Genomic DNA, 15,318 nt, shown 5'->3' with positions numbered 1-15,318 from the left:
ACTTAGACATCTGCACCCAAAATGGCAGTACCACTGCCATGAACCTATCCTGAATTTCTTGGAAACGCCCCGCCCCCTTTTTAAAAAAGATTTTATTTATGTATTTGACAGAGAGCACAAGTAGGCAGAGTGGCAGGCAAAGGGAGAGGGAGAAGCAGGCTCCCCACAGAGCAGGTAGCCCGATGCGGGGCTTGATCCCAGGACCCTGGGATCATGACCTGAGCCAAAGGCAGCTGCTTAACCGACTGAGCCACCCAGGAGCCCCTGGAAAAGCCTTTTTCAACTTTAAATGCTAACCCATTCTCCTAACCGGCTTCTCCTAACGTTTTTATAGCCCTTTATCCCTTGATAATTTATGAAGGGTTTTAACATATAAGATAGTATTTTTCATAGAAAAAAGAGACCTCAGTTTTCATCCAAGCTGACTTTAATCTTAGATTCTCATCTCTAAAAGTTGGGTATTTGATTAGAAGATCTCTGGGGCCCCTAAACAGTAGAGACACTTCCCGTTGATAATGTAATTCATCACTGCCATTACTTGGACACATTTCTTTCTTGAAATAACTTTTCATGTGTACTGTAATTGCCCCACGCATGCAGTAATCTCTTTAATTACCACCCGTGGCTTCCAGCTCAGCTTTCCAACTATGAACTCTTTAATCTTGAGCGAGTCATTCACCTCTCCAAAGCCTTAACTTCCTCATTTATTGTTTTCGTCTTGACTTTGCTTTCTGATGGTACTTCTAACCTTCGCTGACTATGATTCAGTCTCCCCTGACATGGAGTCACATCTGGAAATGACCGTTGTCATCGTGGTTTCACAAGAGAAAAAAAGCCAGAGAGGGGAGGAGCGAGTCATTTGCATTAATACACGTTGACTGGTGACCTGGGGTTTTCTCTTCTTAGTTTACATTCTTTTCACTCCCCTAAGCTAACTAGGTGGGATATAAGATGGTGTGGCTCTATAACAGAGTATCTTGCAACAGTTTCCGAATCTGCTCCATTCAGAATTATGTCTAATCTAGTTTAGAATCTTTTAACAGTAGTATTGTTAATGAAATCATTTATTATTTTGTTGAGCAAGTACTGAGCTTCCGCATGGGTTAGGTAGTTGGGTGCTGTGGTAGGCAGATGGTAGTTCCAGTGACATATTCTGTCTTCTGGTGGGTAATATCTGCCATGGGAGTATGACCCACAAGTACAGGGTCATATAATACACACAGAGCCTCTATTATGAGATTCAAGGACATTTATCTGTTTAATAGTAAATTATCTTTATTTTATAGAGTTAATTACCTTTAACGACTTTCAAGTTGTCTCCTGCTCTCATGCCTGGTTAGAGACATTTGGAATGATTTTGTTGTGGAGACAGTCGTTGATCTCTTATGTCGTAGAAGTAGACTGTACCCCAGGGGGATGCCCTGGTAGGAATCAAGCAGTCCTACATACACTCTCGTTTATTCACATGATCTCTTTTTATGTGACTAACCTTTAACCAGTTGGTATGTTGCCAACAATTTCTGAATGGTGATAAGATCTTGAAATTACCTTGGAGACTTTATTTTTGGGGTGTGTCACAGTAAACAAAGAAAGACATGGGACCAAAATTTTCTCTACCATAAAATCTTAATAAGTTCACGATTTCATAATGACTTTCTGCATTAGAGAGTACAAAAAGAAGCCAGTGCAATTTCTTCAAGTTTGTTTTATTATCCAGGTATGAAAAAAGTAGATTGGACCTCTAAAGTTCTCCTCCAGCTAGAGCCAGCTGGCTAAAACTAAGGTTATGGACATAACCTAAATCCTATATTTTGATTTTGTTTGAGGAAGTCAACTTTTTTGATCAACAATTACTATTATTAACATGATATGCCATGTACCTTCGAAACGTGCTCTTATAGGATTTTTGAGACTATAGTAAATATTTCCTAGATAGGGCCATGTAACCACCTCGATCAAAAGCATGAAATTATAAAATTCCCATTTAATCACATTGAATGTTAAGAAATCAACATTTTAGAGGATGATTTGGATAAGCTATCTTATATTTTAGTGTATTCTCAGAAAATAATATGGAACATGGCTAGATCTTAGCAATTTGGAATTTACTGAATCTTTGGAAAAGTGCTTTTGAGCTGTGTATTTTAATGTTGGTGAATTTATCAGTCATCTTTTTCCCACCATTTTTAAAGCTATGAGGTAGCTGAGGTAGTTGTAGGAATGACTAATAAAATCACGTCTAAATATATTGCAACAAAGCCATCAGTAACTACAGAAAGTGAATAATAATGGGAAGAGTCCATAATTTCAAAGTTTGGGATCTGGAGCTAACTCTTTCGGGAATACTTGTCAGAGCCAGCCACTAGTGGAGAGTTGGATTTCACAGGAGGAGGAATTTCTGTGGTGAGTTACTAATTGTGCTATTGGGCATGTTCCGTTTCCTTGTTAACTCGTTTGGTCAGTTATGCAGCTTTGCCCCACTCACCTTGCTATTTATAACCTATGGTCCCCTCTCTCATTGTTCCCTCCTGCTGCTTTGAAACAGCAGTCTAGACTTCCTCATTTACCAGTTGGTCTGCAACCCACGTTTCCTGACTTTCCCTCCCACCATTTCTTTGAATCTGTTCATCCTACAGCAGCAATGGCTTCTGCTAAATCCAGTGGACACTTTGTTCATTACCCACTCCATCCCTGAGCTGCAACTGACCCTGTTGATTACTCCCTTTTATTTTAGCCTCACTCCTCCCCTGGCTTCCTGCTTTTCCTCCCTTTGAAACCATTCTTTCTCATTCTTCTTCACATGGTCTGCCCAGCCCCTCAAGTTTGTTTGTTTGTTTGTTTTTTAGGATTCCACTTTTGATCATTGTCTCCTTATACATTCTTCCTGAGCAAACTTGCCCTCACCCAAACTTCAACTACTCACCCACTGGTAAATCTCAGTGTTATAGTCTCACTCAGAACTCTTACCTGAGATCTATGTCAGTATTTCAGACTACCTCCCAGATATTTCTTGTATCACAAGAACCTCAAACTGGACAAGTCTAAAAATGGAACTCATCAACTTCACCCTCTCATTCCAAAATGATTTCTCCTCTTATTTGTCTTATAATGTTGAATGGAGCTACCCATCATTCAGATCTCAAACTCCAAATATAGAAGTCATCCAGATGGCTTCTCCTAGGGGCTTTACCTTCAACTGGTCACTGGGCCTACTCTCTTCTACCTCCTGAGTGTCTCCTGAATCCTTCCCGGGCTCTTTATCACCATGATATTGTGTCAGTGTCCTGTGCATGACACTTCCCCTCAAGTCACCATGCTTTTGCTTTGTACACATTGTTTCCATTGCCTAGAATCCACTCTTGCTGTGCGTCACTTTTCTTTGGTAAGCAATCCGATATCATCTCATCCTTAAATATTCAACTTCGATATTGCTTTCTTTTTTTTTTTTTTAAGATTTTATTTATTTATTTGACAGAGAGGGAGAGACAGCGAGAGAGGGAACAGAAGCAGGGGAGTGGGAGAGGGAGAAGCAGGCTTCCCACCGAGCAGGGAGCCCGATGAGGGGCTCAATCCCAGGACCCTGGTATCATGACCTGAGCCAAAGGCAGATGCTTAATGACTGAGCCACCCAGGTGCCCCTTCGATATTGCTTTCTGATACTGCTTTTTTTATGGTGTGTTCCTTGGCCTCTTCCTCTCTCCTTCCCCTGTCCCATGTTGCACCCCTGTAGAATTAGGCAAGCCTTTATCTCATATTTTCTATCACCTTGCAGACTTGCCTTGAGCATTTTCCACATTGCCTGTCCATTCGTTTATTAACCCCACTCACTCACTTTTTCCTTAGTAGAAGGCCCAGAACTTACAGTCACTCAACAAATGTACATGTGTCCAACACAAAGCATACAGTCTCATGCAGTCATGCAGATAGAGATGTAATTTTCTTTTTTCACCTGTAGCTCAACCTGAGTTCATAGTCAAGCTTCTATTTCCACAGAAGGGTTAAAAATAAAATAATCTTGCCCTATTAAGGTGAACCTTGTTTATCATGAAAGCAAATCAAACTTATCTCACCCATCCCCTTCTCCACCCCTCAGGTATAGGGGATTGTATGTGCGATATTATGGCCTGAGGATGGGGGATCAGGTTGAGAATGGAAGCGAGTCTGTTTTATAGTGTTTAGCCCTCACTCCTCTCTAACATTCATTGAGTCTTCGTCATTTCATTCATTCTTGAGCTTTGGACTTTGGACTTTGGCCTCTGTCCCAAGACTTTTACTGGAAAATATTCATGGTCTTTTGATATGTCCACCCTTTCTGGTTCTGTCAGCCATTATAGTAGCCGCTCTGGGATTCTGCCTTATTTTTCCCATACCACATGCTGCGTGGGGACACTGTACCCACATTGTACCAGTGCCCATTGGTCTAACTGCCTGGATACTTACTGCCCACAGTTGTTTCTACTCTAATGCTCAGGGTCATGACAACTGTGACAACTGTGTTGGAGGGAAATGTACTGAGCTCTTCTCAGAGATTCACTGCATCTGATCAAGTTTCCTAGTTCTCTTGTAATCCCCATAGTTTTCTCGGACCTGACCAACCAGTCTTATACCATTTCAGTGTTGCCTACTGTGTGGTTCCTGCAATACACTTTAGTCCCTAAGGCCAAGACTCTGATGCTTCATATGCAAAACCAATTTTCTGTAAATTGCTGCATCCTCACTCCTTCCCTCAGAAAACTTTACTCTCACAAAATCAAGATTTTTTAAAATTAAACCTATGTTGGCTTTTGGACTTTTGTCTCTACTATGACTTAAAAAGGTTTATTTTAGAACAAAAGAACTGAATAAAGTCTTCTTTGTTCTGGATAAATTTGTCCTTATCTGAAAGTAATCCATTCCACTAGTTTTATAAGGGGAAAGCCTTGAGGCAATAAGAAAAGATAATGGGAAAAATAAACTTAATGTTAAATCTCTAAAATTTACCCTTCAACAGAAGTAGGGATGAATGGTATTTACTGTGCACTTGGTGTGTGCTGGGTGCTGGAGTATAAAGATGGAAACCAGATAGTCTTTGACTCCAAGTGCTGTGAAATGGTGAGAGGCACAGACACATACACAGCTTGGAGTATGACGAGTAGAAGGTGGGAAGGGCTGGAATGGAGACACAGACACATTACAATTAGAGAATAGACGAGGGCACTAGGAAAGACATCTCCTGAGGTATTAGGATTTAGGTTTTCATTCTCACAGTTTCACATTAGAATCATGAGGAAGAAGTTTTTAAGATACTGATGCCTGTGTGATATGACCCCTAAAGAATCTGATTTTAGTTTTGGGATAGGACTCTGGGGTAAGTACTTTTTAGGCCTTATCTCAGGTCATTTTATTGTACAGTTAACGTTGAGGACCATCTCAAAATGGTAAATGTCTAAAGGTGCTGGAAAATTCAGGGTTACATGTCTGAAAAAAGAGTAGATCAGTTAAAAATAGTTAAGTCACCAGTATGTGTGGCTGGCAGCAATTATTTTTGATGAAATGTGGCTATAAAACTTCTTTGATTTGCCAAATACTCTGCAGAGTACAGAGAATGTAATTGCACCAACTCTGCTTATCGCTGTGAAAAGAATGCTCCACAAGCTGTCACCTGGTCCCAGTAAGTGACATCACTACCAGCAGCCAAGCTAGAAGGGTCCAACTCATGTCCCCCTCTCCTTGTCCTCCAGTTTAGATCCCTTGATTCTTCTCTTCTCCATAGCCACTGCTCTGCCCTAGCTCACATGCAATCTCTTCCTTTCGGGTCACCAAGCCCTCAGTGGCCATGCACACCCACTCCATCTCCCATTCTTCAACCAGAGGTGTTTTAAAAATACAAAAATGTGTCATTGAATGATATTGAGTTGGCTTGGCTTTGAGCAACAACAAGATGGGATGTAAATAAACACTTGTTCATCCAAAAACTAAAAAAAAAAAGTCATGGTTTAAAGTTTAAAAATAGAAAAAGTAGATTCCTGGACGTTATCTCACAAGTCATTATGGTGTTTAAGTTATGCTTAGCCTCAGGCAAAGAGGATATCTGAATGCGCTTTTATATTTTGTTAACTGGATCTAAGGGAAAAGTAAGCACAGTAAAAATAAAGCCAGTAGGGGCAAGGGAGAGCAAGAGGTCTGGCCACCCTTCTCCTTTTATAAAATTGTAGATGTATTTAGAATAAATAACTTAGCAAAGGAGGAGAGAGTAACAAGTCTATGCTGAATTCTTCGCACATGTTATGAGTCAACGTCACATGGGCTGTTCTGGGTGCTCCTTTAAACTCTGCTTCTGAAATCTCGCTTCCCTTCAACGGTATCATTGAGTATTGTTATTTCTCCTCTTATTTCCTGCCCCCAAATGAGGTTTGGCTGTACTTTGATGTTTTACTTGTTAACTCTGACCACATAGTTTAAAGGAAATTTTAAACCTCTAGTCTGTCCACAGTATGGTTGTTTCCATAAATATCACTCACTGGCTATTATTTCTTATTATTGGTGCTCCAAACAAATTGCCCAGAACGGATTTGTCTTTACTCCCTTATTTACTTTTCCAGAGATTATTCCAACAGAATAATTTTGTATTCCTTTAAGAGCTTGTATACTAAGAGTTAGTTCTAATTTGGCAAACTTCAACTACAGGGTGTTCATGGGCAATAGTACATCAGCAAATTTTGGCCAAAATTTAAGTGCATTCCATTCCGAATTGAATAGGTACTTCCATATTGACAGGGGGCTTTATGTCCCTTCCCCCAAAGAAGTATAACATTTAGTGTTGGATTGTTAAATTCTTTAGACTCTTAGAGGGTAAATAGTTGCCTCTGAAACTGTGTTTGCTTTATCATTTTCAGTATCTCACCTGCTTAAATCAGATTTACAAAAGAATTATCTAAATCCCATCAAAGTATTATAAATAAAACAATTTAAATTATGAAAACTTTTTGTTGTAATAATACGTATTAACCTGTTACATTAGTTTGGGCATTTTTTAGCTCTGTGTGTAGCATTCTTGGGTTTTTTTTAGCTCACACCCGCCAAAAAACAGGGTAAGTTGAATTATAGGAGCGTTTTTCAACCACAGGGCCAATTGAGTACAGAGTTTCCTTGTGCACAGGGTAGAGAAGTGGTCTTACCCAACTACCTCTGAATAGAGTAAGTGTTGGCACTGCAGCTTATTAATAATGCTATACACATTTATTTAGCACAGTAGAGCTTTGTTAAATGAGAAGTCCTAACCACATCATCCATCCATGATAGAATTTAAATTGCTCAGATTTAATGAATTGCTATAATTCTGTTTAAAATCTAAACAGATTTTCTATTTAAAATCTAAAGCATGTTTTAATGTGTTGCTGCCGTGATTGAATGAAATATATTTGCAGGAAAACTTAAGTAACATTGAAAGAAAAGGGTTTTTTAAATTAATAGACCCCTTTAAACAATTCTGGCTTTTGGCAATTTATAATTAAAGTCCGTATTTTATTGTATTTCTTGTCTGAATTCACCACTGAAAATTGAGTCTAGGAAATAAGAGAGTATGTCACTTTTATAGAAATAGTAGCACAAAATTAAGTGAAAATAATAAAAGAGTAAGGATAACACAAAGCATTCATTTTCCTGCCCAATAAGAAATTTTCTGTAACACTTTTAGTGATTGGGTCATCTTTGAGTTAGAAAGGAAAATTTTACTTTTAACAGTTTTATTATTTTTATGAGCATTTCCTAGATATGTTTTTGCTATTTTAAAATTTTTTTATTGAAGTGTAGTTGACATATAATGTTATATTAGTTTCAGGTGTACAACATAGTGATTTGACAGCTCTATACATTAAACAGTCTTCACCACGATAAGTGCCCTCTGTCATCATACAACGTTATTGAAATATTATTAAGTGTATTTCCTATGCTGTACTTTTCATTCCTGTGATTTATTTATAACTGAAAGTTTGTACCTCTTAATTTCCTTCATCTATTTCACCCACCACTCTCCCCTCTGGCAACCACTAATTAGTTCTCTGTATTTATGATTCTATTTCTGGTTTTTGTGTGTTTTATTTTTTAGAGTCCACATTTAAGTGAAATCATGTGGTATTCGTCTTTTCATTTCGTTGATAGTTTCCTTCACTGTTCAGGAGCTACTTAGTTTGATGTTGTCCCGATTGTTCATTTTTGCTTTTTTTCCCCTTGCCTGAAGAGACGCATCCAGAAAAATGTTGCTAAGGCTAATGTCCAAGAGATTCCCGCCTGTGATTTCCTTTAGGAATATAATGGTTCCAGGTCTTACATTTAGGTCTTTAATCTATTTCGAGTTCAGTTTTGTGTATGGTCTAAGAAAGTAGTCCAGTTTTACTCTTTTGCATGTAGCTATCCAGTCTTTCCAACACATTGAAGAGACTGTCTTTTCCCCAATGCATCTTCTTGCCTCTTTTGTCATAGATTATTGACTATATAAGCATGGGTTTATTTCTGGGCTCTCTATTCTGTCCTACGTGTCTGTTTTTGCACCTGCACCATGCTATTTTGATTACTGTAGCTTTGTAGTCTATCTTGAAATCACGGATTGTGATATCTCCGGCTTTGCTCTTTTCGCTATTTTAGAAGTAGAAACTGAGGTCTGTCAGTGATGGTGAGGAATATTTTCTACCACTAAATTTATCTGTGAACTGATACTGCACATAAAAACTCCCAACCCAAGCTAATATCATAGAAAATATTTGGGGATCCATGGAATACTGTAAAATCTACATTAAATAATAATTATGTTAGTCAAATTATTATCTACAGTTCCTTCTAAACACACTTTACCAAGCTTTCATAATACTTTACAGAAGCTAATAAAATTTAGTGTGATTTTATATAATCTTTTTGAAGTTGGTGAGAGGTCACTTATATGGAGAACATTAACATCTGTTGGACAGTTACATAAATGTAGAGCAAGTCAGTAGTGAAAGTTGCTAATAAGTGAGAAAGCTAGAGATCTAATCTTCTGATCTATTTCCTGTATTTCGCTGTAATGTAAATATTAGAAGTTTGCTTTCTCAGACCCACTGAGAAAAGAATCATTGGCAAAATCTCACGGGATAAGATAGGACAGATGTCTGAGCCAAGAGCCTAGCTGTACCTAGCAGAGGAGCGTGCTGGGCTGCCCTGGGTAATTAGATGTTGAAGATTCTCTGCGAATGCCTGCCAACTGCGCTGTGCTCAAGGCCGCCATCAGGGGTTCTCATCCTGAGTTGAATGCTAGAATCATCCAGGGAGCATTCAAAAAACAGCGCTGCTCAGAACACACCTGACTGTCCCTAAGGGTAGTGCTCAGCTTTCTGTATTTTTAAAAATCACTTTTCTGTGCCACAACCTGATTTTAATGCACAGTGATCGGCATTGACTAATCGTTGGGGTCCATTTGTTTTCGCTCTTTGTAATTGCTGAACCTGGGCATAGTATTCAAATTGACCAAATGTGAGTCTCATAGTCAGATGCCCAGATGTAGAAAAGAAATTAGAGAGGAAACAGCAGCAGTGCTGTTAGCATTCTTCTAAAAATGGAAAAGAAATGCCCCTTGACCACGTAGACTAGTTCAGATTCTAGAGTGAAAGGAGTTGCAAGGCATAGTCCTTTTTATTTTACTTCTTATAAAGACTTGAATTTCTAAAACATATATTTTATTCTCAAAGAGGAATATGGAATAAGTGAATCAGGAACCTGGGGCAGGGGTGAGGGGCCAGAGAGTCTACCCCAGGCCTGTGTGATTCAAAGCTGGGCCTCCAGGGCCTGGAAGAGAGCCCATTTTGGGCCATCAGTAAACTACCTGTGAATGAAGAAATGACTCTGGACTGGAAATGTTTTATCATCAGAGAAAAGAGCCATTCTCTCTATGGATGCTTGGGTGCTCTTTTATTTTGCTGTTGTTAATTGATGTGCTCTTTTAAACATTGCAAACACAAGGTCGTATAGTCATTAAGTTGCAGCCTGGGTCTGTCTCCTTCACATTTAACCACTACGCTAACCACCTCTCCAAGACGGACTGCACGCACTGTGTGTGGAAGCATTTTGAAAGCAAGTGTAGAGCAAATACATTATTATCATTGGATGTCTACATGTCAGTTTCTCCTTGCCAGCTTTCTCTTACTCTTCTCTCTATCCCCACATAGCTCATCACGGGCACTTAATAAATGTGACATTAAAAAAAAAAGAAAAAAAAACTATCAGATAAAAATTGAAGGCTCTCTTTCTGTGTATATATGCCTCTCTCCATCTGTTAAAACTGTGTATCTTTAAAAATCTTTTTTTGCAAATACAGAAACGGAACTTATGTTTCTGTTTCCACTTAAATGGAACTGTATTATTCTGTAGCTTTATTTTATTCTCGATGGTGTACCTTGAATGATTTTCTGTGTCGGTATTTAAACACTTTTCTCAGTTTTCAGGCATTGAAGAATAGTCTGCAATCTCCATATAACAACATTTAAACAGCCATTGACCTACTGATGGACATTTGTGGGGTTTTTGTTTTGTTTCTTTGTTTTTTTAAACCATATTTGACTAGTATGGATTCCTAGAAATAGAATTTCCTGACCTAAAAGCACGTGTAATTTTTTGATACGATCCCAAACTTCCCTCAGAAAAAGACTGTCAGTTTATACAACCCAAATAGAATGTGATAATGCCTATTCCCACTCCCCCACCAAGCCTAGGCACCATTAAATTTTTCTTTCTTTCATTAAAACCACACTTAATGGAGAAAATGATATTTTATTATTAGTTTACATTTGTATCTATATCTTTTGAACACTGTACCCAAGTCTAAAATATACAATATTTTAATCTAAGTAGCAGCTAATATAATCTGTTGACTTTAGAATACATCAAACTTTCATTCTATATGTATTTTTATAAATTTCTATGTTAAAATATAACTTTGATGTTAAGTATCTGTTTTTTCTCTATATCATAATTATATAAAGCTATTATCCTATTATAGAACATTTAATGTCTTCTCAATGCCTAACTAGTATAATTATATAGCAATAAAAACCCTTGTACATATGGTTTCTTCCTAATCTTTATGAATAATTTATTAGGATGAATTCCAGATAGTGATATTACTGGGTCAAAGGTTTTAATTCTTTTTATGGCTTTTGATAAGATTCATTAAATTGCTTTACAAAAGCATTTGATCAATTTTATAATCATCAAGAGCACATTACTAAACAGATTCTTTATTACCTTTCTGAAATATGATAAAATTATTATTTTATATTTAGGTAATACAAGTTTCATAAATTGTAATTAGTGGATATACACAAAGCATGGTGAGATATATACTTATATTTTCCATGTTTAAAAAATGGCTACTTTATAATGCTAACTGAAAGCAACAGGATACAGAATGAGGTATAAGAATGTAAAATTAGGGGCGCCTGGGTGGCTCAGTTGTCAAGCGTCTGCCTTTGGCCCAGGGCGTGATCCCAGGGTCCTGGAATCGAGCCCTGCATCGGGCTCCCTGTTCTGCTGGGAGCTTGCTTCTTCCTCTCCCACTCCCCCTGCTTGTGTTCCCGCTCTTGCTGGCTGTCTCTCTCTCTGTCAAATAAATAAATAAAATCTTAAAAAAAAAAAAAGTATGTAAAATTATATATACCTCAAGAATATATAACTTCCATTTTATTTTTTATATCTTTTTGTTTTTTCCTAATACTTACAGTAAGTATTACAACAGGGCTAAATGTTCTCCACATATTTCTGGGTCAAAAGATCTGTCTCTTTCTTTTAGGAAATTTACCAATGGTGTGGTTCCTCGTGCAACAAATATGAACGTCTGAAGGCAAACCAGGTTGCCATTGGCATTCGGGACAACGAAAGAAAAGGAAGATCTCAACTAATTGTGGTAGAAGAAGGAAGTGAGCCATCAGAGCTCGGAAAGGTATTGTGATTGTGTTGTTTTTAAAGGTTTACCTACTGTAAGTGGTGTGTGTGTGTGTGTGTGTGTGTGTGTGTGTGTGTGTGTGTCTGTTAGTTTTAACAAATTCTCTAATACTGGGCCTAGGCTAAGATTAGGTAAGAGAAAACACCAGGGTTATCTAAGTCATGATACAGAGAAAATGGAGTCATGACTCTTTTCTTTCACCATTGGTATGACTACCAGAGGAAGATCTGATTCCATCTTCTGTTGTATAGGCGGACAGATGGGTAACACTTCGGCATTGACTGTAAGAATGTATTTTGGAAGGAAAATAATAGTTTATTCATGTGGGATTCTGAATATATATATATTAATGCCATGGTAGTCTTCAATTTTAGCATTCATTACTTTATTAAAAGGATGAAATAAAATCTTATTCCAAGAGAAAAAATATACCAATATTTTAAATATTTTAATCATTTTAAACTAAGAATTCTTGGCAAGACCCTTATGATTTTAGTATAGTTGTTGAATTAATTTAAAAATTATCTCCACGGCTCTTTATACCTTTATTATTTACTTAACAATTATAGCAGTCTTGGACATTTAGTTGTGACCAGTTTTTCCCCTTTAAGAAAACTGCAGTGAGTGCCTAAGTATGTATATTTTGTATTTTCCCTTAAGATTATGAGTCAAGGGTATAATCATATTCAGGTGTCTTGATACATGTTGATACATTGATTCCCATAAGTTTGTTCCACAATATTTATTGAACCCCTATGGTATGTCAGGCACTAAATGTTTGTACCAATGTTTGTTCCCTCATGAATTCGCAGAACCCTATCAAGATTTACTGTTGTAATAATACCATTTTGAATCTTCCTGCGTTTAATAGTAGCAGGTGGTATCTCTGTGAGTCTTTATTTCTTGGAATAGTACACATTTTCCTCAATAACGTTAGCTATCTGCACTCAAGTTTTTCTAACAACTGTCTTGTAAACATGTTTTTAATAATTTTGATTTAGAGCAGTTTCATGCATTAGTTACTTGATGTAATAATAGCCTACATAGTCCAGTGATCAAAAATTATATGGAATAATTTTATTGTCATAATGTCTTTAAACTTTATTATTTTAATAACTACCGAACACAGACTTTCATGTTAATGATGTTTTAAAAATGTCTTTTATTCAGTGGGAAAATGTTCATGGTCAAATGCTGAGAGAAAAGGCAGGATATAAAATTTTATATACAATAATATCTTAATGTATAAGTTTATATGTAGGTATATAGCTATATATTTGTATATACATATATATCTGGGAAGAAATATGAAATATTGCCAATATTACCAATATTGTCTTTGACTTTTGGGATATGGCCCTCATTATTTTTTTATTTGTCCTTGCATTTTCAAAATTTATTACAATAGGTGTATATTCCTTTTATTATTATTTTTTATTTTTTCATGTGTTTTCCTTTTATAATTGGGGGGAAAGGCCAACTAAAAAAAAACAAAGTAAAATTAGGGATTAACTGGGTTTTCAGTAGTCATAATGACATTGCTAATAAATTAGACCTCGAAAACTATTCAAAACAATTTCTTGAACTTTTAATATTCTTTCAAGGCCTCTGTTCTAGAAATGTAATCATTTAAGTCTTCCAGATTTCATATTTGGAAGTAAAAATCTATAAATAAGATGTATTTCTAATTGATTGTAATGTCTTGTTTCAATAACTGTGCTTTGCTGTGAGTGGACCCAGGACCAAGATTTGTCCTGGTGGAGTAGTGAAGGGGGTGCTCTGTTAACTATCAGACTAGCTTCTCTTCTGTCATCTTGGGTCCCAAGTAAGTCCCTTAACCTCTGTTGTCTCAGGGTTAGACGAAATGGCTTCTATGGTCCCTTTAGTTTCCGATGGTCTGTGATCCCACCTTGTCTCTTGGGCAGTTTCTGTGTTTAATTACCACATAGTCTGTAGTTTGTACCAGGAAGTGAAGCCACAGGCTGAGGGCCCAAACTGTGCATGTATACATTTGCTTGCTTATTGGATTTCATTTAGAGTTTTGAGGAAAAAAAGGTTAAGCAGTAAATTAATACTTTAATTACTACATTACACTGTTAAAGATGAAAATGTAAACCTGAAGAGAAAAAATTTTAAAATATAATTTTAATTTAAAAATATTAGTGATAGAGATAAGGGACATAATCCTTAATGTCAAATGTGATGTTTATGTGTTAGGGGATTATCATTTTTTGGTTTTTAAAATATTCTAGGAAGCACCTACCTTGCTTTTTTTTTTTTTTTTAAAGAATTTATTTACTTATTTGACAGAGATAGAGACAGCCAGCGAGAGAGGGAACACAAGCAGGGGGAGTGGGAGAGGAAGAAGCAGGCTCATAGCAGAGGAGCCTGATGTGGGGCTCGATCGCATAACGCCGGGATCACGCCCTGAGCCGAAGGCAGGCGCTTAACCGCTGTGCCACCCAGGCGCCCCCCTACCTTGCTTTCTTTTCAGAGCATTCAGTGTATAGTGCATTTTATTTGACAGCTCTCATTTACACAATGACTTTTCACTTTTCTTTCTTTTAAAAAGCATTTGTTGGGCTCTTTGTTTTCACAAATGTTTTGTAGCCTGGTTAAATAATTATTTAAATAGTTGTTTGATGAATTAATTATGTACTTATAATAAACTGGTTTGACTTTCTAGGCTTTCTTAGTATTGTACCCAAAATGATAGAATTCAAAGAGGTCATGAACTTGTTTGGAAAAAATTACTTTATTTTCACTAACTTTTAATGAAAATTTTCTCCGGTTGTGAATATAGTTGATAAACCAGTAGCATGAGCAGAATCCGTGACTTTTCAGATCACATTATAGTTATTTATAGATAACTTTAAAAGTTATTTGTCTTCATCACTTCTTGGTAGTTATGGTAGCTATTAGACCTGCTGTTCAATAATATTATATAATGAGTAAATGAAGAAGCTCATATGGTACTTTATCACATTTAGAAAATACATTTTGATAGCTGTATTCCAATATAATTTTATGCATTAGAAAGTATTTATCTTAGAAGGGGCACAAAGACTTTGAAGTTATCCCAAGTCATTTCTATTACACATACACAAAAGATTTCCTTGTTGAAGACAATAGAATGTCATTTCTTTTTCTGAGACTCTAATGCGACAGTTGATATTACTAGAGAAGGACTCCAAAAATCTAAAATTCTCTCAAAATATCTTTTAAAACTGTCATTTTAGGTGATTCATTTTTAATAAGACTCTTTTAAAGTTATTTATCTTCAAAAACTTCCTACACTAGCATTTACAATTATTATAGACTTCATAAGTGTTTTTTTTCCACAGGATGCCAAAGTCGGGATTTATTGTTGT

The 15,318-nt window shown here is 36.7% G+C and overlaps 1 protein-coding gene across 1 annotated transcript in view; it reads left to right on the top strand.

The window, feature by feature from the left end:
• The window catches only part of SCIN (scinderin), a 71,900-nt gene that overhangs the window by 13,632 nt on the left and 42,950 nt on the right, over positions 1 to 15,318 (top strand). The window contains exon 4 of the mRNA XM_040644235.1: positions 11,795 to 11,944. Within this exon, the coding sequence (XP_040500169.1) occupies positions 11,795 to 11,944 (150 nt within the window). The remainder of the gene's footprint in view (positions 1 to 11,794; positions 11,945 to 15,318) is intronic.

This window comes from Ursus maritimus, unplaced genomic scaffold, assembly GCF_017311325.1.
Source record: "Ursus maritimus isolate PB19 unplaced genomic scaffold, ASM1731132v1 scaffold_3, whole genome shotgun sequence".
NCBI lineage: Eukaryota > Metazoa > Chordata > Mammalia > Carnivora > Ursidae > Ursus > Ursus maritimus.
Note: the sequence above shows the minus strand (reverse complement) of the source record. Positions and strands in the feature narration are given on the sequence as shown.